Source organism: Mobula birostris, chromosome 10 (genome assembly GCF_030028105.1).
Source record: "Mobula birostris isolate sMobBir1 chromosome 10, sMobBir1.hap1, whole genome shotgun sequence".
NCBI classification, from domain to species: domain Eukaryota; kingdom Metazoa; phylum Chordata; class Chondrichthyes; order Myliobatiformes; family Myliobatidae; genus Mobula; species Mobula birostris.
The window spans coordinates 1,134,644-1,160,933 of record NC_092379.1 but is presented as its reverse complement, the minus strand read 5'-3'; the positions used below and the strand labels follow the sequence as shown (position 1 = coordinate 1,160,933).

Genomic DNA, 26,290 nt, shown 5'->3' with positions numbered 1-26,290 from the left:
CATGGAGAGCTGTTGCAGGAAAGCAAGAATCATCAAGGACCCCCACCATCCAGGCCATACTCTCCTCTTGCTGCTGCCATCAGGAAGGCAGTACAGATGCCTCTGGACCCACACTAACAGGTTCAGGAAGTTATTACACCTCAACCATCACAGGCTCTCGAACCAGAAGGGATAACTTCACTCATCCCATCACTGAGCTTTTCCTACAACCTATGGACTCATTTTCAAGGACTCATCATCTCAGGTTCTCAATATTTATTGCTTATTTATCATTACTTTCCTTGTGCACGTGCACATTGGTTGTTGGTCTGTCTTGGTTGTGTGTAGTCTTTCATTGATTCTACTGTGTTTCTTGTACCTACTGTGAATGCCTGCAAGAAAATGAATTTCAGGGCTGTATACGGTGACATTTGTACTTCGGTAAATTTACTGTGAACAAGTTTGAAATATTTATATCTTTTACAACCATCGTGATATGCTATGCACTACATTGAAATTCAAAGGGAAAGCAATTGAACAGAATGACTATTTTGCCTATAGTCTGGTATATCAATTACTTAATGTTTTCCCAGTGTCTGCCATGTAGGTAACTCCAGTGAGATCAACTTTTAACCAGTTTGGGAGCAATTAGGGATAAATTCCAGGGATGCCTGTCCCCTATACGCAAAACTGTGGGAAACAGAAGACTTTACTTTTAGCAACTATGATGAAAAAGTATGCAACAACACTTTTCAGGTTGAGAGTCTTATCTGGCTGGCTGTCAGTGACTAGTGGTGATCCTTAGGAGCCAGTGTTGGGACTGCTACTTTTCACATTGTTTGTCAATGATTTGGATAGTGGCATTGAAGGTTTTGTGGCAAAGTCTGCAAATGATACGAAGATAGGTGGAGGAGTATCTAATGCTGAGAAAGCAATGCAATTGCAGCAGGACTTATTAGACAAATTGGAAGAATGAGCAAAAAAAGTGACAGATGGAATACAGTGTTGGGAAATGCATGATAATGCATTTTGGTAAAAGGAACAAAAGTGCAGACTATTATTTAAATGGGGAGAAAATTCAAACATCAGAGGTGCAGAAAGTTAATTTACAAGTTGAGTCTGCGATAAAGGCAGCAAATGCAATATTGACATTCATTTCAAGGGGAACAGAATATAAAAACAAGGAGATAATGCTGAGCCTTTATAAGACACTAGTCAGGTTGCACTTGGAGTATTATCAAGAGTTTTGGGCTCCATATCTCAGAAAGAATGTGTTGTCATTGGAGAGAATCCAGAGGAAGTTCACTAGGATGATTCTGGGAACGAAGGGATTAACATATGAGGAGCATTTGGCAGCTTTGGACCTGTACTCACTGGAATTTAGAAGAATGCCGGGGGGGGGGTGGGGGGGTGGAAGAGAGCTCATTGAACCTACCAGATGTTGATGTTTTCTATGACGGGGGTGTCCATAACTAGAAGCCACAGCCTCAAAATTGAGGGGCGACCTTTTAGAACAAATTTTTTTTTAGCTGGAGACTACCAAGTCTGTGGAATGCTCTGCCACAAACAGCTGTGAAAGCCAAGTCCGTGGGTATATTTAAAGCAAAAGTTAATTGTTTTCTGATTGGTCTGGCATCAAAGGATACAGTGAGAAGGCAGGTGTATGGGGTTGAGTGGAATCCGGGATCAGCCATGGTGGAATGGCAGAGCAGGCTCAATGGGCTGAAGGGCCTAATTCTGAGCCCATGTCTTAACTGAGGAGGCAGGACAATGGATTTCCTTCCCCAAGATGGAATTCAAAAACAATTGCCTCATGATTGTTATTTTGTTTAAATGAGGAGAGCAATGCTTCAAGGGGAGCACTCAGCCTCACAATGGAGGTATTGAATGGGAATCAGGTTTATTATTATAGACAGTTGTTGTGAAATTTATTGCTTTGCGGCAGCAGTATAGAGCAATACACAAAATATTGTAAAATACATTCAGAAATATATATTAAAATTACTTTAAATTAGTGCAAAAAGAGAACAAATGTATTGAGGTAGGATTCATTGTCTCCTCAGAAATCTAATGGTGAAGAAACGTTAAATGTGGGTCTTCAGGCTCCTCTACTTCTTCTCTGAAGTAGTAATAAGAGAGTAAGTCCTGGTGGTCTTCAATGATGGATGCTGCCTTTTTGAGGCATCGCCTTTTAAAGAAGTCTTTGATGGTGGGGAGGCTGTGCTCCTGATGGAGCTGAATAAGTTTACAACCCTCTGCAGTGAACGAGGGTTGAAGTGTCATTACAAAGACACATCACCTAGATCGGAGCTTTGCAACCTGGGTTGTTTAATGGTATTGGGCTATGGCATAAAAAAGTTGGGGAACCCCTGATCGAGATTATATGGTTTCCACCTGGCTTGCAGATTGGTCTTGGAAGGACCAATAGCACATTTAAAGAGCTGCGTTTTTTAAACACAAATATCAGCAGCTGCACGAGGCCACAGAGATCTCAGAGGAGGTTGTGGAGAACAGAAAGGCTGGTGCAAGGGATTGATTCGGAAGCAAGAATGAGAATCTTAAAATCAAAGCCTTTTTGGATCAGAAGTCAAGGTGGGAAGTGGTCTTGGCTATGATACAGATTAAAGATTAATGATTAAAAATTAGATTTATTTGACACATGTACATAGAAACAGTGAAGTATATCATTTGTGATGACCAACACAGTCTGGGAGTTATGCTGGGGGCAGCCTGCAAACCAACACAGCATGCCAACAACTCACTAACCCTAACTGTACGTCTTTGGAGTGTAGAAGGAAACCAGAACGGCTGGGGGAAACTCACAGAGAGATCGTCCAAGCAGAAACTGCATCCCAATCGGTGTTTGCTGGCCTTGTAAAGCACTGCAGTAATCACTATGCTACCGTGGCCAGTAGATAGCACGTTTATGGATTTTTTTAAAAAATAGATGTTTCCAGATGGAATAATCAGCCAGAAAACCATCGGAATGGTTAGCCAGTAAATGGAACGGGGAAATATTTATGCAGACAAACTGTGGTCTGAGTAGAATTGGATGCATTCGGAGGTGGAAATAGGTGGTCTTGATGATGGCACGGATGTGTAATGTGAAGCCTCCATTATAACCAAACAGAATGACAAGGTTGCAGTGTCAGTACCTTGTAACAAGTATGCGAAGGTGAAGTAGAGTGGATTCAATCATGTCACTACCTAGCTGGTTGGAGTTTCTGCTCAGCTAATTTTAGACTCTTGCCACACACCTCTGCAATTTGGAGGCATGGAGAACTGATGGCAAGTACAGACGGGATACATTCCACTTGGCCTATCAAGTCATTCATTCATTCATGGCTGATTTCTACTCCCTCTTAACCTCACTCTTCTTCCTTCAGCCCGTAACCTTTGACACCTTCACCACTCAAGAAACTATTGACCTCTCTGCATTAAATATACCAAATGACTTGGCCTCTATAGTCATTCCAGATTCACACAGCCAGTATGCACGTGCAATATGATTTAGCTTTGTGTGACTTTTTGATATAGTGACGTGGGTAGCAGAACTGTTGCTTCACAATACCCGAGACCAGCACAGACTCTGACCTCAAGCTGCTGCCTGTCTGAAGTCTGCAGGCCCCTTGGTTAATGGTAAGAGTCCATGGCATAAGAAAGGCTGGGAACCCCTGCTCCAGGTATTCTGGCTTCCCCCTACATCCCAAACACAAGCAGGTTGGTAGGTTGAATGAATGCTGTTTTCTTGTGTGTAGGTAAATGGTGAATCTGGGCATATTGATGAAAATGTGGGGAGAAATAAAGGATTTATGTAGATTTAGTGCAAATGGGTGGTTGATGATTGGTCCAAACTCAATGGCGGCCTGAGTTTAGGCCCTATTTTTGTGCTGTAGGGGTGGACCAGATGATACCCTTTACATTTTAGAGGTAAGTATGCAGCAACACTTATTTGCTGGCAGCCAGAGCAATACAGATGAACATGTTGTAGCTACATTTTCTGGTGGACTACTTTGCTGCTACTGAATCAACAACTTCATCATCCTTTTTTTTTAAAAGGCATCCGTTAGTCTTGCGAGACCATGTTAGTCTTCACTCTCCAGGGCGCAGGACTGGGCAAGGTTGTATGGAAGACCGGCAGTTGCCCATGTTGCAAGTCTCATCTCTCCACAACACTGATGTTGTCCAAGGGAAGGGCATTAGGACCCATACAGCTTGGCACAGCAATGTGTGATTAAGTGCCTTGCTCAAGGACACAACATGTTGCCTCGGCTGGGACTTGAACTCACGACCTTCAGGTCGCCAGTCCAATGCCTTAACCACTTGGCCACGCGCCCACAGGATCTAACGAAGATAAATGCAGCAGCAAATGCTATCCTGTAGCCCGCCCCAGCCATCTGCGCCACTGGTTAAGGGAAAAGCACATTTATGGGAGAGGAATCGCTGTGAGAAATTCAAATTATTATGCAGAAAAAGAGACAGCTCAACAAATCACACTTCAAAAAGCAATTAAACCATCAAAATGAAAGCAGTGGTCATACTTCAAGCTCAGACAGAATGTGAAATGTTTCTTCTGTGCACAAATAAGGAAGTACAGCTCAGATTTTTCCTAAACAAACCTTGAGGAGAATGGCTCCTTTTGGGGCCTTTTTGTCATTAAAAACTGTGCTCTCCAATAATTTAAACCGATCTTCCATCAAAGTGCGTGATTCTTTTTCTTCCAGTGTATGACGTGTTCCATTCCCCCTGGCTGTCCAATGAAACTTTGGTTCACCACACCCCTGGAGAAGTGAAATTTAAAAAGTGGGAAAAAGACATGGCCGAGTGAAACCAAAGAGTTACTAAATTATGCACATTTTTGCTGAAAAATGCCCCTACATAACCCATTCAACTTGAATCTTTCATTACTTTTCTGGGTATTAGCAGATTAAAAAAAAACTCAAGTTGACTTATTACTCCAGATTCTATGCAAACTCAGCTCAAGTGGAAACGGAGAAGAGGAGGATTTATTCATCACTAAGGCTACATCCACACTACACCGGATAATTTTGAAAACAAAGCTTTTTCTCTTTGTTTTGACCTTCTGTCCACATTGAAACGGCGTTTTCATCCCCCGAAAACAGAGCTTTTCTAAAACACTCTCCAGAGTGTGTAAATTTGAAAACGATTGTTGCGCGTTGTAGTGTGGACGGGGTAAACGGAGAGAATTAAAAACGCTGTCATGACAACACAACAACAACGCTTTTTCTGCTTCTGCCTGGTACTACGCAAGCACTGCCGGACGGCTGTTATAACGCGCAGTCGGTGTGAACAGCGTGAGAGTTAAATTGTAAAGTGAGCTTTTTTGACTATTTAAAAACGCTGTCATGACGTGCCGGAACAGATGGCGGCAGCGTGGCGTTTCATTGTTTCCTTGAACACAACCCCCCACACAACCTAGCAATTTCAGAACAGACGGCAACGAGACTGAAGTCAGAAGAGTTAGAAATGTACTTACCAAATACTTTGACCCATAGCTTACTGAATAAATAAGTACAGTCACTTTGCCGATTTTTGTTCTTGCTTGTATGAAGGTGGTTTACCTATTTATTCAAGTACTTTTCTGACAATAGATGTGTAACAGCCTAATGTAATGTTGTATGGAAATACACTGATGCAGACATGTTTTATATATTTAACAAGGTGCTTTATTAATGCAACAGAGTTAGTCAGTTTTTCAATGTTTGTCGTCAGCCGGGTCATACTGTCTGTGAACTCCTTGTCAGCTGCCTCCATACGCTCCAGAATTTGCTGTTTTTTAGTTTTAAGTCCTCCTGCGTGAGGGCCAACGGCAACTCCTTTAAAGTTTTTCTAGTCTGTAACTGGACAAATGCGCACCAAGTATACTGTTTACTCTTCGTTTGTTTTCTGTGTCCTGCGCATGCCCAGCAGGAGGAGATTCGCCCAAATATCCATTCTAATGTGGACGGAGATATCTTGGTGTGGACGCCTGTCCTTTTTACTCGAAACTGGCGTTTTCAAAATTATCTGGTTTAGTGTGGACATAGCCTAAGGCTACGTCCACACTACGCCGGATAATTTTGAAAACGCCGGTTTCGAGTAAAAACAACAGGCGTCCACACTAAGTGTTTTTCAAAATATCTCTGTCCACATTAGATGGATATTTGGGCGACTCTCCTCTTACTGGGCATGCGCAGGACACACAGAAAACAAGCGAAGAGGAAACGGTATACTTGGTGTGTGTTTGTCCATTTACAGAGTAGAAAAACTTAAAAGGACTTGCTCTTGGCTCTCACACAGGAGGACTTAAAACTAAAAAAAACAAATACTGGAGTGCATGGAGGAAACCGACAGGGAGTTCATGGACAGTATGACCCGGCTAACGACAAACATTGAAAAACTGACTAACTCTGTTGCATTAATAAAGCACCTTGTTAAATGTATAAAACATCTGCATCAGTGTTATCTTGTACTTCCATACAATTTTACATTAGGCTGTTACACATCTATTGTCAGAGAAGTACTTGCATAAATAGGTGAACCACCTTCATACAAGCAAGGACAAAAATCGGCAAAGTGAGTATACTTATTTATTCAGTAAGCTATGGGTCAAAGTATTTGGTGAGTACATTTCTAACCCTTCTGGCTTCAGTCTCGTTGCCGTCTGTTCTGAAATTATTAGATGATTGCGTTCAAGAAAACAACGAAATGCTGCGCTGCGGCTATCTGTTCCGGCACGTCATGACAGCGTTTTTAAATAGTCAAAAAAGCTCACTTTACAATTTAACTCTCACACTGTTCACACCGACTGTGCGTTATAACAGCTTGCGCAGTACCAAGCAGACGCTGAAAAAGCATTGTTGTTGTGGTGTTGTCATGACAGCGTTTTTAAATCTCTCCGGTTACCCTGTACACACTAAAATGGATATAAGGCGTTTTCAGACTTATTCACTCTGGAGATCGTTTCTGAAAATCTCCGTTTTCGGGGGATGAAAACGCCATTTCAGTGTGGACAGAAGGTCAAAATGAAGAGAAAAGGCTTTGTTTTCAAAATTATCCGGCGTAGTGTGGACGTACCCTTAATCACTCTTTGTCCACCCCTGTTTCACACCTCATTGTTTTCTGGTGTATTCACTTTTTTGCATGTCTCTAACTACTTAGAATTCTTTAGCTCCTTAATTCCTTCAGAATTCAGGTACATTTCTTTTCCTAGTGGTGCAAGTCTGATTTCACGAGCAAAAAGTCAAACCATTTATATGAAAGTATTGCTCCACAATGTTCTTATAGGCACAAAGGCAATCGGGATTGGAAAATGCTTGGGAATTCAATCTCTTGGCCTATTGTTGAGTGTCAGACACAAGGGAACTTGAGCATTAAGCCATTATACTTTTATTTCTCTTCTCATCTTATGGTCAATGGGACAGCAGCATTAAACTCTGCTTTTTCATTTAACAGTTTGGTTTGCTAGGTAGTGTGGTACATTGAGTGCTCGTCCCAGCATAACTGAGATCTGGGTTCACTAACATTCCACAGATGTTTGGTGACACTTTTCTAATTTTAAAATTCCAAATCATTTTTAAATGCTTATTCTCATGATCTTGCAACTTACAACACTGCGTTTTCATGTACAAAGCTTAAGAGGCACTGAATAAATGCTTCATGTAAAAAAAGCACTGCAAGGATTCAGGGAAAGGGCAGGAAAATGGAAGTATTGCCAGTCAAGTTTTAAGTGCTATCAAGTCTATGTATACAAGCTAATCTTGTGTATATACAGCCACACTCAAGTTACTTGTAGATTGTGTTTTATGTTAATTGTGCTTTTTAATGCTGCATTAGATCCAGAGTAATAATCATTTCATTTCCTGTTACACATGTTCTAAAGAATGACAATAAACAATTTTGTATCTTGAGTTGGACAGAAGAGGTACACACCTGATGGGTTGAATAGGTGATACAGTCTCTGAGCTGGGCAAATCTGCAACACTACTGATTGCCCAGCTGGCCCCAGTGTACAATTCTACCCCAATTCTCCCCCTCTTAGGTGTAAGCAATACCCAAAAAGCAAGAATTTCTAATACAGAGTTATAAAGTGTAGTTATAGACAAACTTGTGTAGTGCCTGGCCCTTCCCCTAGTCCCTACCTTCTCTTCAAATTTACTGGTGAAAACATTACAGCCGTCACAATGGGAAGGAAAGAAACAAGAGGGACCATGCAGAAAGTACAACTATCTAAGATTGGGCTGGAACTACTTATGAATATAGGTTTCCATAATATCTTGGAAATCTTTTATACATTTCAAATTTGGGTAATAATCATTATCAATTATAGTCAAACTGACTACAATAAAATTATAAAGAGCCATTCAATTACCTACAGTTCATTTTGACACGTACCTGTGTATCCACGTTGAGTTTATTCAATGCATCCATATCAGTGCTGAAATCTGAAAAGCTACAGAACCTGGAGCTTCCAAAACAATGTTCCTTTGAAGAATCAAAGGCAGGGCATTCATCATCATTAATATTCTCTTCTTTCACTGGAAAGGTGCCAGTCCCATCAGGATAGTCTAGCTGATTGTTATACTTCTCACTTAAGTAGTCGCCAACTTTAACAGCAACTATATCATCAGAATTGGCTGAATTACTCTCATAATTCATAGTCACTCCAGTTTCTGCCCTGTGATCAGGCACGCCTTCCAAAGGACTACGTTCTGAATACCATTTCATTCCAAAGGAATTCTGAGAAGGGTCTCTCTCCCTTGAGAAATTCAAAGTATCTCCTGATTCGATTATTTCACCATCTTCAACGCCGCCTTGTGTTATAGTTGGTTCCATTTCTGTTGGAGAAAACAATGCACTTCAACTGCTGCTCATCAATTCAAGCTGATAAAGTCACAATAAAATCAATATGAGTAAGTGGAATATTCCCAAAAAAATTAAATCATATAGAAACATTCAGTTCATCTAGAGAAATTAAAGGATTCATTTCTGAATATTCTCTTATGGCAGCAATCCTTATAGATGTGCTCAAAGACAGGGAGGGCTATGCCTGTGATGGGCCTACATTTACAGGCTTTTCCTTTCAAGGGCATTGGTGTTCCCATACCGGGCCATTATGCAACCGGTTAGGATACTCTTCACCGTGCATCTATAGAAGTTTGTCAAAGATTCAGATGACATGCCGAATCTGCATTGATTTCTAAAAAGCAGACATGCTGTTGTGCCTTCTTTGTAATACCAGGGCAGATCCTCTGATATGATAACACTAAAGAATGTAAAAAAATTACTGACCCTCTCCAATCAGATCAAATATAAACTTGTACATCCGAGTCTCTTACCCTGACTTTGATTTTTATGGTGCCAAAATCCAGAAGTTTAATGACAGTACAGAAATGTCATCACCTTTCGAGCCTACACAGGGCACTCTTAATCCAAGTGTACGATCCTTAGTTCAGCCAGGGAAGTGGCCTCTCAGCATCCACCCTCTTTAGCCCTCTGTGAATTTTGTTTCAATGGAGATCAATAAGCATATTTCACATTGGTCTGTCTGTGGAATTCAACAGAAATGGTCTTACCAGATAAGAGGGAAAGCTTCTCTAACAGAATCTTTTGTTTCCCCAGAAGGAGTTCCTTCTCCATTGTTAGATTTTTAAACTGTTTATCCAAGTTAGTGATTACATCAATAGCCTACAGATCAGAAGCAAAAACATGAAATACAAAAACATTATCAATACCTGGTTTAAATGTTTGGTAACATTAAGCAATGACCATTTATTTCTATACTCAACATTAACTTCAAAAAGTTCTGAGTAGAACTAAGTGCTGGATGTAAAGAAGTGATACATCTGCATCTTCTTTCTGATTTTCCAATCCAACCCTATCATCATTCCAACGTCAAACCACTTGCTGCCTTCTTGTTGCTACCTGTTCCTGGAGGAGTAACCCCTGTCTGGGCAGCCTCCAACCTGATGGAATGAACACTGACTTCTCTAACTTCTGGTTATTTCTCCCCCTATCCCCTTTTCTTCAATTCCTCACATTGGCTCTACTCTTACACCTTTCTCTTTTCCTCACCTGGTGCCCCTCCTCCTTCCCTTTCTCCCAGAGGGTCCACTCTCCTCTCCTCCGATTTCTTTTTCTACACCCCTTTATCTTTTCCACCGCTTCTTAGTTCATCCCCACCCCCCCACCATACCTGGTTTCACCCATCACCTTCTAGCTAATACACCTTCCAAACCTTCTTATTCTGGCTTCTTCTCCCTTTCTTTCTAGTCCTGATGAAGGGTCTCAGCCCAAAACATCAACTGCTTATTTCCACGGATGCAGCCTAACCTGTTGAGTTTCTCCAACATTTTGTGGGTGTTGCTTGAGATTTCTAGCATCTGCAGAATCTCATGGTTATGACTTCAGCACATTTTTATAATTTTAATGATCTTTCAGAATCAGAATTGGGTTTATCACTGACATGTCATGAAATATGTTGTGACAGCAGTACAGTGCAAGGTGTAAAAAAATTATTAACACAAGATTCTGCAGATGCTGGAAATCCAGAGCAATGCTGGACGAACCGAGCCAGTCAGACATCATCCATGGAAGGGAATAAATAGTCAACGTTTCAGGCCGAGATTCTTCATCAGAACTGGAACAGAAGCAGGCATAAGTCAGAATAAGAAGGTGGGGCTGTGGGAAGGAGTACAAACTAGCAGTTGATAGTGAGACCAGATGAGGGGTAAGGTAGGTGGGTGGTGTGGGGGGGATGGGGGTAGAAGAAATAAGTTGGGAGGTAGTAAGTTGAAAGGGTAAAGGGTTGAAAAAGTCGAATAGGAGTACAGCGGAAGAAAGGAGAGGAGGGGGATGAGAGGGAGGTGATGTGCAGGTGAGGAGAGGGGTGAGAGAGTAACTAGAATTGGGAATGGAAAAAGAAAGAAGGACAAGGGGGTGTTATCATTGGAAGTTAGAAAAATCAAAGCTTATGCCATCAGATTGGAGGCTTCCCACACAAATATGAGGTGTTCCTCATCCAACGGCAGTTTCCTAGTAATGCCTCACACTCTGTGCATTAACCAAATCATAAACAAACCTCATCAAGGATAGCACCCTTTGAAGCCATTTGCCTGTCATCAAAAAGGTTGTTCTTCAGTATTTTAAAACGATTTTCCATCATCTTGCGGGACTCGCGTTCTCTCAGGTTATGCAATATTGCCTTCTTTCGAGCTTCACACAGCTCAGAGGGCTGAAATGCCTAAGAATTGAATAAACCATAAAGAAGAAAGCTGAGTTTCCATAAGAGATCAAGTACGGTACAATGACCACATCAACTATTGAAAAATGAGGTCAGATTCATTATATTTTAATGACCTCAAACTTGACATAATTTGGAAGCTTGCGTGCCTCCATAACCTGGACAGCTATGTTGTCTGGAGTCAGGGCTTTATGCTTTGGCTCTTGGTGGGATCATCCATGCCAAATGGGTCAAAGCGTAGAGGGTAGACAGAGTGGTCCACCAGTCCTCCAGGTTCAGGGGTTCAGCTCACAACACTAACTGGTAAAGCAAAATTATTACAGAAACAGCAACAAAGAATGCTTCTACATCTGAGTGCAATGGAATTCCCATGTCTTCACTTGGGACTTGCATGACTGACAGTAGTGAAAAACGAGAGGAGGCTACTGACACAATGAAGGAACCCCTGATCACCGCCAGAGATGCTGCCCTAAATGCCAACGGCATGAGGAAGATGCACAAGACCATAAGGCACAAGAGCAGAATTAGCTCATTTGGCAATTCCATCATGACTGACTGACTTATCTCCTTCAACCCCTTTCTCCTGCCTTCTCCATGTATCTTTTGGCACCTTTGCTAATCAGGAACTTATCAACCTCTGAGATAGACCGATCGATATATAGTCATGAGCTCTTGGTGGGATCATCGATGCCAAATGGGTCAAAGCTTAGAGGGTAGACAGAGTGGTCCACCAGTCCTCCAGGTTCAGGGGTTCAGCTCAGGGCTAATAACACAGACTGGTAAAGCAAAACTGAGATTTCCAACATCTAGCTCATGAGTTTCCTCTGGACTCTCTCTAATGCCAGATAAGGGCCCAAAACTGCTCACAATACTCCAAGTGTGGTCTGACCAATGCCTTATAAAGCCTCAGCATTACATCCTTGCCTTTATATTCTAGTCCTTTTGAAGGAATGCTAGCACTGCCCTTGCCATCCTTACCATGGACTCAAACTGCAAGTTAACCTTTTAGGGAATCCTGCGTAAACTCAAAATTCTCTTTGAAGCTCTGAATTCTCATTTTTTGACACATTTAGAAAATCGTCTAGGCCTTTATTCCTTCTACCAAGTAGATGACCATACTCTTGCCCACACTATTTTCCATCTGCCAATTCTTTTCTGTGACAGATCTCCTAATCCATCTAAGCACTTCTGCAAACACCCGCTTCCTTAACATTACCTGCGCCTTCACTTTATCTTTGTATTGCTCATAAACTTGGCCTCAAAGCCACGAATTCCATCATCCAAATCACTGACATACAAGAGAAGCGGACCCAACATTAACCCAGCGAAACACCACTAGTAACTGGCCGCCAACCAGAACAGGTCCCCTTTATTCCCACTCTTTGCCTCTTGCCAGTCAGCCAATCTTTATCCAGCCTAGTATATTTCCTATAATACCATGGGCTTTTATCTTGTTTAGCAGCCTCACGTACGGCAGCTTGTCAAAAACCTTCTGAAAATCCAAGTCAGCAACATCCAATGACTCTCCTTTATCTACCCTGTGTTATTTCATCAAAGAGTTCCAACAGATTTGTAAGGCATGCTGACTATGGCCTATTTTATCATGTGCCTCCCAGTGCCCTGAAACCCCATCCTTAATAATACGACTCCAACATCTTACCAACCTCTGAAGTCAGTCTAACTGGTGTATAATTTCCTGTCTTTTGCCTCCCTCCCTTCTTAAAGGGATATTTGCATTTTCCCATCTTCGGGAACTATTCAAGAATGTAGTAATTCTTGAAAGATCATTACAAATGCCTGCTAGTATCCCCTTTCAATCACCTTTGGCCAGCTCTTCTCTCATCTCTCTGGAGCTCCCGTTTTGCAATATAACAGAATGTTGACTTCGACTCACCTTTCTTCGAGTGGAGTGGGTGATTGATTGTGGACTCTGGAAAAATCCCCTAGAAAACAGGGTTTGCAAGGGCTTATAAAAAATTGAAAATGCTGCACGCAATTTCCCAAATTTGTACTGCAGTGAAATCCCACCTGCATATTTAGCAGACTGAGTCTTACAACCAAGATTCAAGGTATCTCACATAACAGAAATGGTCACTTCTTCCCGATTACACATCACTACAGAGTGGAGACTACATCAATGTGATGTGAGCTGGAGAGAAGACTTCAGAGGCAGCTGTTGAGGATGTTGTCTTTCATCATTATTAACTAATTCACATGTTTAGTATTTCTGTGTTTGCCCAGTTCCCTTCATTTGACAGGTATGTTTGTTATCTTTTGTTGTATCCTGAACATGCCCCAAGCACAAGTGTGGACACCCTTGAGAGAAGTAAATGATTAACTAATCGCTGATCAATGTGTGCTCATGCTTTACTGCAGAAGGCGTTGTGGCAGAAAAGTGGTGCAGCAGTACTGGGGGTTCAATCCTGCGCTCCAGTTCTAACTGGAGTTTTGAGTTCTCAGCTTTTCAGGTGACTCAGTATCCTTCCACACCCCAGTGAAGTTTAGATTAGGAGCTTAATTGGTCACTGCAAATTTTCCTAGTGGCAAGTGAGGGCTGGAATCTGGAAGGGGGTGTTGATGGGAATGTGAGGAGAATAAAAGGAGATTTTTTTCAAAGACTTGGCCCCCACAGCAGTCTGTGGCAATCAATTCCAAATTTCTTCCTCATCTCTGCTCTAAAGAGACATCCTTGTATTCGGAGGTTAATTTAAATAATCTGTAAAATGTGGACAGATGAAAAAAAAAGTTTTGAACATCTGACTTTTAAAAAGATTCAATGTTTTGATGGCCACAACACCTATTCAAGCTTAGTCAGCTGTTCAAGCTTATATCAACTGTTCTGCATCTTGTGATGCAATAAATCTACATTACAAGGCTGGGAATCAGGACAGCTTTATCCAGAAAATTCTCTGTACCACTATAACCTGCAAATTACTGTTCTAAGGATTTACCCAGGGTGTTATCTTAATCACTAAAACCTTATGACACCATATGCACAAGGAGCCCTCATATTCCACACAAACTGAACTTTCAATTTTGCAGTTGAAGATAGAATACAACACAACTTCCTCACATACACAAGGATCAGGATAAATGTCATTCTCTCAGAACATACAAAGAAAATGGGAATTAAAGATTATTCTGAATGAAGAAATGTTTCATTCCACTTTCTTGGAGTACAACTCTATTGACGTATCACTATAGCACTAGGCTCTCTCTTTAATGTGCTCACGATAGAAATACATCAAGACCCTTCACAACTCCTGATTCTTTAGCTGACTGTCATAGGCTTATATTCACTTTATAACAGATAATTAGAACAAACTTTCACTGTACTTAACTGTTACTGACCTGTGAGGCACATCAGGCATATGGTCAGTTAATGAATTTCCAAATCCAATTCGACCTCTAGTATTCGAATGAGTCTGCAGGGAGGAAAAAAAATCAATTGTTACAGGAATGGCAAGTGTCATTAGATGGAAAACATCCTTCAAAACAACAAATGATCACTTGAAATCATGTGCTGCCACATCAAGGTACTCATACCAACGTTTGAGTCAGATATTTCTCCAGTTAGCCTGCCAAGAGTTTGTCTAGCTTAATAAAATCATCTGACAAATAACAATTTGCTTTTAAAATGGGTAGAAGCCTTCACAGTGCTAAACCAAGAACAGCTTCCTTCTGGAGGCTCTGGAGAGTACGCACAATTCTAGCATGGCTGAGTTGCAGAAGTGGAAATGGATAAGCTCAGCTCTACTATTTAAACTCAAAAGTGCATGTGTTGGTGTCTGTCATGGAGTATGTAATTGACTGACTGCCTGGTTCCTGGAGTTCAAGTTCCCATCACTGGTCCAAAGGTCTATTCAGCCTGGAAGTTGAAGACTGATGACAGAGGCCTGGATACTGGCGGGTGAAGCCTGTGTTTGGGAGTTGACGACTGTCCGTGTGTGTGGGAAGGAGAAAAGTAACAGGGTTGCTTTGTTGGTGTTGTTTTATTGTTTGTGGTGTTATAGTGTCAGAGTGTGTTGGTGCGTGGCCAAGTGGTTAAGGCGTTCGTCTAGTGATCTGAAGGTCACTAGTTCGAGCCTTGGCTGAGGCAGCGTGTTGTGTCCTTGAGCAAGGCACTTAACCACACATTGCTCTGCAACGACATCGGTGCCAAGCTGTGTGGGTCCTAATGCCCTTCCCTTGGACAACATCGGTGGCGTGGAGAGGGGAGACTTGTAGCATGGGCAACTGTCGGTCTTCCATACAACCTTGCCCAAATCCATGGTCTCACGAGACAAACGAATGCCTATAAAGTGCCAGAGAACATAACAGCACAGAAAAGAGCCTTTCAGCCCATCTAGTCCATGATAAACTATTAATCTGCCAAGTATCTTTGACCTGCTCCCTAACCCTAGCCCCCCATACCCCTCCTATCCAAACTTCTCTTAAATGTTGAAATCCAAACCACATCCACTACTTGTGCTGGCAGTTCATTCCACACTCTCACCACTGAGTGAAGAAGCTCCCTATGCACGGTCCCATGTTCCTCAAACAGTTCACCCTTAACCATGACCACTAGCTGTAGACTCACCCAACCTCGGAGGAAAAAGTCTGCTTGCATGTATTTTACCTATACCTCTATCAAATCTCCCCTTAATCTTTTACATTAGAAACATAGGAAACCTACAGCACAATACAGGACCTTTGGCCCACAATGCTGTGCCAAACATGTACTTACTTTAGAAATTACCTAGGGTTACCCATAACCCTCTATTTTTCTAAGCTCCATGTACCTATCCAGGAGCCTCTTAAAGGACCCTATTGTATCCGCCTCCACCACAGGCGCTGGCGGCCCATTCCACGCACTCACCAGTCTCTGTGTTTAAAAAAAAATTATCCCGACATCCTCTCTGTACCTACTTCCAAGCACCTTAAAACTGCACCCTCTCGTCTTAGCCATTTCAGCCCTGGGAAAAAGCCTCAGACTATCCACATGATCATCTTATACCCTTCTATCAGGTCACCTCTCATCCTCCATTGCTCTAAGGAGAAAAGGCCAAGTTCACTCAACCTACTCACACAAGGCATGCTCCCCAATCCAGGCAACATCCTTGTAAATCTCCTCTGCACCCTTTCTATAATTTCCACACCCTTCCTGTAGTGAGGTGACCAGAACTGAGCACAGTACTCCAAGTGGGGTCTGACCAGGGTACTATATAGCTGTAACGTTACTTCTCAGCTTTTGAACTCATCCCAAGGTTCATGAACGCCAATGTACCATATGCGTTCTTAACCAATCAACCTGCACAGCAGCTTTGAGTGTCCTATGGACATGGACCCTAAGATCCCTCTGATCATCCACACTGCCAAGTCTTACCATTAATGCTATATTCTGCCATCATATTTAACCTACCAAAATGAACCACCTCACACTTGTCTGAGTTGAACTTCATCTGCCACTTCTCAGCCCAGTTTTGCACCCTATCCATGTCCCGCTGTAACCTCGGAAAACCCTTCACACTTATCACAACACCCTCAACCTTTGTGTCATCAGCAAACTTACTAACCCATCCCTCCACTTCCTCATCCAGGTCATTTATAAAAATCATGAAGAGAAAGGGTTCCAGAACAGATCCCTGAGGTACACCACTGGTCACCAAACTCCATGCAGAATATGACCCTTCTACAACCACGCTTTGCCTTCTGTGGGCAAGCCAATTCTGGATCCACAAAGCAAAGTCCCCTTGAATCCTATGCCTCCTTACTTTCTCAATAAGCCTTGCATGGGGTACCTTATCAAATGCCTTGCTGAAATCCATATACACTACATCTACTGCTTTACCTTCAATGTGTTTAGTCACATCCTCAAAAAAATTCAATCAGGCTCGTAAGGCATAGCCTGCCTTTGACAAAGCCATGCTGACTATTCCTAATCATATTATGCCTCTCCAAATGTTCATAAATCTTGCCTCTTGGGATCTTCTCCATCAACTTACCAACCACTGAAGTAAGACTTACTGGTCTATAATTTCCTGGGCTATCTCTACTCCCTTTCTTGAATAAGAAAACAACATCTGCAATCTTCCAATCCTCTAGAACCTCTCCCGTCCCGATTGGTGACGTAAAGATCACTGCCAGAGGCTCATCACTCTCCTTCCTCACCTCCCACAGTAGCCTGGGGTATATCTTGTCTGGTCCCGGAGACTTATCCAACTTGATGCTTTCCAAAAGCTCCAGCACATCCTCTTTCTTAATGTCTATATGCTCAAGCTTTTCAGTTCACTGCAAGTCATTCTATAATCACCAAGGTCCTTTTCCATAGTGGATACTGAAGCAAAGAATTCATTAAGTACCTCTGCTATCTCCTCCAGTTCCATACACACTTTTCCACTGTCACACTTGATTGGTCCTATTCTCTCATGTCTTATCCTCTTGCTCTTCACATACTTGTAGAATGCCTTAGGGTTTTCTTTAATCCTGCTCACCAAGGCCTTCTCATGATCCCTTCTGGGAATGTCCCGAGGATATTCTAGGGAATAAAGTCCTAACCCATTCAACTTTTCCCGAGAACTCAAGTCCTTAAGTCCCAGCAACATCCTTGTAGACAGTCTCTGCACTACCCTCAACCATCCAAATGACCCATAGTTCATCCAGTTCCAGCTCCAATTTCTTACCGCAGTCCGTTAGAAGTGGCAGCTGAACGCACTTCTTGCAGTTGTCAAGAGCCCTGGAGGTTTCCCTACCTTTCCACATCCCGCAAGAGGAGCATTCCACTACCCTGCCTGGCATGCTCACTCCTCTAAATGTGCAATAATAAGTAATGAAAAAAAGTTCTATGACCTACACCTCAACTCCCCACTCCAACACAGTCCACTCACCACTCACACAATGGCAACTCTGCTTAATCCCAGCTTCTTTTTATTGGATCTTGCCAAGTGCCTAACTGTGCAATCCAATGCATCCCTGGGAACCGTGGCATGCAAAATATCGTCCAGGCTGCCCCCATTTATTTCTTTTTAAACTCACTCTCCCTCAATGCAATCCAATGTTCTGTTTCGTTGTACTCGATGTTGATCTGCTGAACATTGTGGATATGCTATGTAGACTCCGGAATGTGTGGTGACACTTGTGGGCTGTCCCCGAGCACATCCCTAGGTGTGCTGGTCATTGATGCAAACAACACATTTAACTGCATGTTTCGATGACAAAATCTGAATTTAAATCTGAATCTAAATTACTGAACTTCCTGCTGCCCAAGGAACTCTGGGGGGGCTGTTGCAGTGACAAGCTTCAAGCCAACTTGTCACATGAGAAACAGATTCAAGCACTTAGAAAATAAAAGTGGACAGCCTTACTGATCCTGGTGGAAAGTCTGCCACCTTCACCATCTTGGTTGTGTACTGAAGAAGGTTTCTAATTTTAGTCTAGTTTTCAGAAGAAGTCACCCCAATCCTTGGATACAGATTTCCTCCCTTCTCCTCAGCAACCACACTGCCCATTTGCAGCTACACAGCTGCCTAAATGGAAAGAATCCTCAATTTTTATTAGTGGCCATTATCTCAATGTAACTTTTCCCCTTGACAAACCAATCTAATCTCCTGACATAATGCCATCCAAATGCTCCTGGATACTGGCACCCATTGAAGTTACAAATTATGCTCAGAGAAGGAAGTGAATCTCATATCAAACCTAAACTAACTGCCATCTCAATGCTCTGAGGCATCTAGTAACAAGACTGCAGTTTATTTTCTCCATTTAAAACTGATATTTAAGGCAAGACTTGAACATGTCACTCTGCTAAGGAACTCTTGGAAGATTGTTTTAAACATTATCACTTGGTTCTGGGGGATCAAGCAATTATAGCTCGGGACAGTTATGGAGTTTGGAGTTTGGAGTTCAACCCTGGTGCCATTTGCAAGGACTCTAAGCTCTCCCTGTCACCAGGTGGATTCCTCCAGGTGCTCTGGTTTCCTCCCACAGTCCACAGACAAACCTGGTTAAATGGTCATTGTAAGTTGTCCTGTAATCAGGCTAGGGTGGGCTGCTGGGTGGTGTGGCTTGTTGGGCTAGATGGGCCTGTTCTCCACCACATCTCTAAATGAAGCAAATAAATATCCTTACTTATAGGCTGTAATTTTCTTCCACAAAGATGAAGGAAAAGGAAAAACTCCCTATCACAGAGTGTGCTCTGCTTAACCACTTACTAAACAGACTTTTTTTCTACCTAGGTATGTGTAACTAATTTGCATGGAACAAGCTTCTTTCCAACTGGCAATTAATGTCAAATGACCACTTTTAGTCAATGGCATTTCCACTGAAATATAAACACTGGTCAATTTAAGTTCCAGATTTCTCTTTCTACTACCATTATGGCAAAGCCAATGAACTATAAAAATATATAGTTTTTTCATAATTATTATTTCTTCCACACTCACCTGTACACCTAATTCTGCTTCAGTCACAGCTTCTGTGTTCAAATTGAATGACTGGTTCCACAACTTGGAGCTTCTAAATGCATCATCTCTTAATGCAGTAAAACTATCATTTTCTTCATCATTCAAAGGTTCCTCCTTTACTCTCATAGTGCATACTTCAGAACTATCAGAATCAACCAGCTCACAGGTATTGATTTCCGATACTTCCCTCTCAACAAATGCTTCTCTAGGGTTGTGTACATCAAACTGTGTGAGATCAGTCCTTTTGTGATACTCTTCAAATCTGTTTGCTGGCACCCACTGAGTTTCATAAGCTTCAGTGACAGCAAACCCTCTACCTTTCATAGGAAAGGCCCCGACATTACCAGTGATTTCATTGTATTCTTCAGGCTCGGGAGATTTCACTGGACCCATTTCTGTTTTTATGTCAAGTATATCATTGCTTGATTCATCAGAATTTGGTTTGGATTGGCAATCAGCTGAAGGAATGATAGCATATGGCCTGTTGAGCCGTCTGACCTCTGTTGGGGTGGTTTCTGGGAAGAAATGCCTCGATTGGGGTGGGGAAACTTCATCCACTAACTTCCAAGTTGTCGAACTGCTCTGAAGTGGTGGTGTTATTGGATCACAGGCAACAGCATCATGAAGAGATTCAGAGGTGCAAAAGCCTGTCCTGGCGTTCATCTCTGACGGACTATGTTTGGTATCTGATTCTGAACTCGTAGCAGCTGTTGTGCAATGAGGAGTGACACCATCACTTTCCAAAGCAGCAGCAGAAGGTGGGGTTTCTGCAATTAAAACAATATTAATCTTCAAAATCATTACTTATTGTTCACGGAAAAGGACAAGATAGTATTTAAATAAAACAATGAACCAGCAGCCATCACACAACAGGAGTTTCATGCGAACCCATCAAAAAGATAAAAAAGCCTCTTAACGAAAGATACTTCTGCATGGCAACTATGATGTGCTCTAACAAACCCATGGCTTTCAATTTACCCATACACAATCTCAAGAAGTTAGACCAACCTCTGGATCTTTGAATCGAGACATAACTTCAAGGAACCATGTTTTCAAATCTGAAACACAATCAAAAGGTGCAATACAGGTAAACAGATAAAGTGTTCTGTTTACCCGCAATACATTTTCTCTGTTGTTTCCTTTTTCCTACCTTGCTGCACTGACGTGTGGCATGACCTGCCTGGATGGCCCACTCAAACTAAGTTTCTCCATTGCATCTTGGTACAGATGAGAATAATAGACCAATCAGCAGTTTAAAAGAACAATCGTATTTCTGAGTAACTATGAAGGTGCGAAGAATGAAAATATTGTTTTCAGAAAGAAAAATGTTATCCAATAAAATACAGAATATAGAACACAATAATATAGCAGCGGAACAGGCCCTTTGGCCAATGACGTCCTGCTGAACTGATTAAAATGCCTAACCATGATAATCCCCTCTGGCTAGCTTTAAATCCCACCTTTATCCACAGGTTCATGTGTTTATCCAAGAACGTCTTAAATAGCTCTATTATACCTACCTCCACTACCACTCCTGACAGTGCATTCTGGGCACCCACCACTATGTAAAAACAAAATTTGCACCACCTATCTCCTTTGAACATAAATTTTTCCATATAAATGCATACCCTCTAGTATCAGACATATTGAACATGGAATAAAAATACTGTTGATCTACTCCATCTATGCCTCTTATATAAACCTCTATCAGATATTGCCTCAGCCTCTGTCACTCCTGAGAAAACAGCCCAACCTTTCCTTGGAGGCACATGCCCTCTAATCCAGGCAGCATCCTGGTAAACCAATTTCTGCACCCTCTCCAAAGCTTCCACATCCCTTCCTATAATAGGTTGACTAGAATTATATGCAACACTCCAGATACAGTTTAGAGTTTAAGAAAGCTGCAACACAACTTCTCAGCACACGAACTCAATGGCTTGACCAATAACATCAAGCAGGCCAAGTGCCCTCTTCACCACATCAACCTGTGTAGTCACCTTCAGTGAGCTAAGATATGGATTCCAAGACCCATGTTGTACAAAAGCACTGTTAAGGGTCTTGCTGTTAACAGTGCACGGTACATTTACATGTACTCTCCCAAAGCACAACACCTTACTTTTGGCTGGCTTAAACTCCAAGACATTACAATTCAAGGTATAATATGAGATTATTAATTAACGCACATTTCCCCTGAAATCTTTTATCAACAGTACCTTTGCCTCATGATCAACCTTCACTCAGCCTAGAATTATTAGGTATTTCGTACCCATACACAATGCAGGATTATAAACATTCCCTAGGTACTGAATGACTAATCTCCCACCATACTGCTTTAATGGCGAAAAGTGATCTTACTGGAGTTCTTTTGAGCAGGTAACAAGGGCAGTGGATAGAGGGGAACAAATGGATGTTATTCACTTGGATTTCCAGAAGGCATTCGATAAGGTGCTACATAAAAAACTTATCCATAAGATAAGGATGCAAAGAGTTGGGGTGATCTATTAGCATGGATAGAGGATTGGTTAACCAACAAAAAGCAGAGACTTGGGGATACATGGGTGCTTCTCTGGTTGGCAATCAGTGGAGAGGGGTGTGCCACAGGGATCGGTGCTGGGCCCACAAATGTTCACAATATACATTAATGATCTGTAAGAAGGGACCAAATGTAGTGTATCTAAGTTTGCTGAAGACACTAAATTGAGTGGAAAAGCAAATTGTGCAGAGGGTATGAAGAGTCTGCAAAGAGATATAGGTAGGTTAAATGAGTGGGCAAGGGTCTGGCAGATGGAGCACAATGTTAGCAAAGGCAAGGTCATCCACTTTGGAAGAGAAAGTGGAAGATCAGATTATTTTTTAAATGGCAAAACATTGCAGCATGCTGCTGTGCAGAGGGATTTGGGAGTGCTTGTGCATGAATTACAAAAGGCTGGTATGCGGGGGCAACAGGCTGTCAAGGCGGCAAATAGAATGTTGGCCTTCACTAGTAGGGGGATTTAATTTGAGCGGGGGGGGGGTTATGCTGCAACTGTACAGGGTATTGGTAAGGCTGCATCTGAAGTACTGAGTACAGTTCTGGTCTCCTTACTTGAGGAAGGGTATACTACTGGCTTTGGAGATGGTGCAGAGGAGGTTCACCAGGTTGATTCCAGAGATGAGGGGGTTAGACTATAAGGAGAGATCAAGTCGTCTGGGACTATACTCGCTGGAATTCAGAAGGATGAGAGGAGAACTTATAGAAATATATGAAATTATGAAAGAGGGAGATAAAATAGAGGTAGGAAAGTTGTTTCCACTGGCAGGTGAGACTAGAACTGGGGGACACAGCCTCAAGATTTGGGGGAGTAGATTTAGGATGCAGATGAGGAAAAACTGCTTTTCCCAAAGAGTGGTGAATCTGTGTAATTCTCTGCCCAAAGAAGCAGTGGGGGCCATCTCAGTAAATACATTTAAGACAAGGTTGAATAGATTTTTGTATACTATGGGAATTAAAGGTTATGGGGAAAGGCTAGATGAGTCATGATCTCATTGAATGGCAAAGTAGGACTCCTGCTCCTATTTCTTATGTTCTTGTGTCACGATGTGTGATTCAGAAGCCATATTTTCCCCAATGACAGTTTTTCCTCAAATACTGCAACAAAAACAAACTGAGATACAGATTCTGAATGCCAAATATAACTTACTGGACTGAAGATAGCATTTGTTTCTACATTACATACCTTGAACAGGTGACTGAGGGCTGTCAAGCTTTTTTACAGGGATCTGTCCTGCAGTTTTTCTGTAAACCAGTTGGAAAACTTTCCCACTGGAGTGTTTGTATAATTGTCGTCCATCTAAAGACTTAACAGGATGAAGTATTAGACTGTCTCCCGGCGGTAGCTTCAAAGTGCTTGGGACGGTGACACAGTACCGTCGACCATCTTGATCAAGAGAGTCAGTTGGTCCTAACAAAAAGATGGTGAACAATTAAAACACTGGAAGAGAAGGCAGAACTGAATGCAGCCGAACTAAAGATTTAAAGATTAAAGACAATACTTTACGTTATGTGCCAAGGAAGGAAAGTTGTACAGAAATTATTCTTGCTTATCCCTGCCAATACATTTTTAATGTTATGATGACAGCAGAACATTTTAGTATATTACACACTGTGGAAGTTTAGAACATTTAGTATATTGCACACTCGCAAGTTCAAGGCTGACACACTGATGATAAATTAAATAGGTGTTAAATTATGCTTTGGCTGAATCACGTTGATTTGAACTGTTAATTTTCAGGGAGGGTTTTCATGTTTTTTTTATTATTATTATCAACTGAAATACCCAAGTCTCCATTCCTCTCCATGACACATCTTTGTTGATTCTGCACCATCCAGACTTTAGAACTTAAAATTATTTTCAAGTAGGTAATGTTAATAAATCACAAGGTTGCTGATGTGACTGGAAATCACAAACACCAAGCCTACCTAAAGGCAATCCAGAATATTTTGTTTTACACAACAGGTAACGAGTTGGAGCAGAAGAGGTTTCAGTTTTGTTCTGTGATGCAATGGGATTCACAAAGCAGCTTGAAGTAGGTATTGGAGTTGTACTGGTCACCAATGTACTCAAAGCCCCAATCTTCCGGAATGTAGTGACAGCAGATTTAATGGAAGAGGGGGCGTTGGTAACACTTTTCACTGTAGTGTCAGTGGTTGACATAAAGACATCTTGTTCCTTTTGCTGGGCAATCAACATGGGAGGAGACTGAGCTGGATCTTCTGCTGCAGATAAAGAAGGAACACAAAAGTGAAGCACCTCAGAATCAGATTTATTATCGTTTTGTACGACATGAAATTCGTTTTGTCGCAGCAGTACAGTGGAAAGACTTAATTATTCTCATTATTCATATCATCAGGAGAAACATTTTATTAGTGTCCTGTTAAAAAAAGATTATATTTACAGTGGTGTTAGAAAGTTTGTGAACCCTGTAGAATTTTCTCCATTTCTACATAGATATGATCTAAATTGTGATCAGATCTTCACACAAGTCCTAAAAATAAAGAAAACCCAATTAAATAAATAATACAACAACAACAACAAGGGTCCTGATGAAGGGTCTCGGCCTGAAATGTCGACTGAAACTCTTCCAATAGATGCTGCCTAGCCTGCTGTGTTTACCAGCAACTTTGATGTGTGTTGCTTAAATAAATAACACAAAGGGTTATACTTAATTTATTTATTGGGAAAAATGATCCAATATTACGTTTATTTGTTCGAAAAAGTATGTGAACCTTTGCTATCAGTAACTGGCGTGACCCTCTTGTACAGCAATAACTTTAACCAAATGTTTCTGCTAACTGTTGATCAATCCTACACATCAGTTTGGAGGAAATTTTTGCCATTCCTCCTTACAAAACTGCTTTATCTCTGGCATGTTGGTGGGCTTCCTTGCATGAACTGCTTGCTTCAGGTCCTTCCATAACATTTCTATAGGATTAAGGTCAGGACTTTGACTTAACGATTCTAAAACACAAGCTTTCTTCTTTTTAAACCATTCTGTTGTTGATTTACTCTTGTCTTTTGGATCATTGTCTTGTTGCATTATCTAACTTCTATTAAGCTTCAGGTGATGGACAGCTACCTTGATTCTTCTGAAAAATGCCTTGATATCATTTTGAATTAATTGTTCCCTCAACGGTTGCAAGCTGTCCAGGCCCTGAGGCAACAAAGCCGCCCCTAACCATGATGCTCCTTCCATCATGTTTCACATTTGGGATGAGGTTTTGGTGTTGGTGTGTGGTGCCCTTTTCCCTCCAAACAGCAATGTGCATTGCTGCCAAAAAGTTCAACTTTTGACTCATCTGTCCACAGAACGTTGCTCCGGAAGTATTGGAGAACATCCAGGTGGTCTTTTGCAAACTTGAGACATGCAGCAATGTTTTTTCTTTGGAGAGCAGTAGTTTTCTCTGTGGTGTCCTTTCAAGAACACCATTTTTGTTCAGTGTTTTTCTTATAGTGGACACATGGACAGAGACTTTACCAAGTTCTAGAGATTTCTGCATGTCTTTTGCTGTTCACCTTGGGTTCTTTTTCACCTCCTTCAGCATTGCACGTTATGCTCTTGGTGTGATCTTTGCAGGATGCCCACTCCGAAGGAGAGTTGCAACCGCACTGAGTTGTTTTCAGTTGTCTTACTGTGGAGTGATGAACACCAAGGTCTTTAGGAATGCTTTTGTAGTCTTTTCCAGCTTCATGTATCTCTACAATTCTTCTTCTTCTACTAAGGTCCTCTGAAAGGTGTTTTGATCGAGGCATGGTGCACATAAGCAGATCTTTCTTGAGAAGAGCAGGTTCTGTCGTAACCTAACTGTGTGTCCTTTTTCTACAAAATATATAGGGCAGGGCACCTCTACAATCCACACCTCCAATCTCATCTCATTGATTGGAATAACCAACTCCAAAAAGCTTTTGTAGAAGGCATTACCCCAGAGGTTCACATATTTTTCCAACGAATACATGTAATAGTGGATCATTTTTCTCAATAAATGAACATGTATAATGTTTCTCATGTTGTATATTTAGTTTAGTTCTCTTTGTCTAACTTTAGGGCTTGCAAGAAGAACTGATCACACTTTAGGTCATATTTATGA

The 26,290-nt window shown here is 41.6% G+C and overlaps 1 protein-coding gene across 5 annotated transcripts in view; it reads right to left on the bottom strand.

Annotated features, from left to right (window-relative positions):
* The window catches only part of LOC140203750 (uncharacterized), a 120,203-nt gene that overhangs the window by 39,066 nt on the left and 54,847 nt on the right, over window positions 1-26,290 (bottom strand). For 4 of the 5 annotated variants that reach the window (XM_072269794.1, XM_072269795.1, XM_072269796.1 and 1 more), the window contains exons 11-19: window positions 24,125-24,421; window positions 23,382-23,606; window positions 19,645-20,432; window positions 14,573-14,646; window positions 13,116-13,164; window positions 11,060-11,221; window positions 9,555-9,666; window positions 8,374-8,816; window positions 4,599-4,760 (exon numbers count right to left, since the gene is read on the bottom strand). In XM_072269794.1, coding sequence (XP_072125895.1) covers window positions 4,599-4,760; window positions 8,374-8,816; window positions 9,555-9,666; window positions 11,060-11,221; window positions 13,116-13,164; window positions 14,573-14,646; window positions 19,645-20,432; window positions 23,382-23,606; window positions 24,125-24,421 — 2,312 coding nt within the window. The remainder of the gene's footprint in view (window positions 1-4,598; window positions 4,761-8,373; window positions 8,817-9,554; window positions 9,667-11,059; window positions 11,222-13,115; window positions 13,165-14,572; window positions 14,647-19,644; window positions 20,433-23,381; window positions 23,607-24,124; window positions 24,422-26,290) is intronic. The other variant, XM_072269798.1, reaches the window with a different exon arrangement.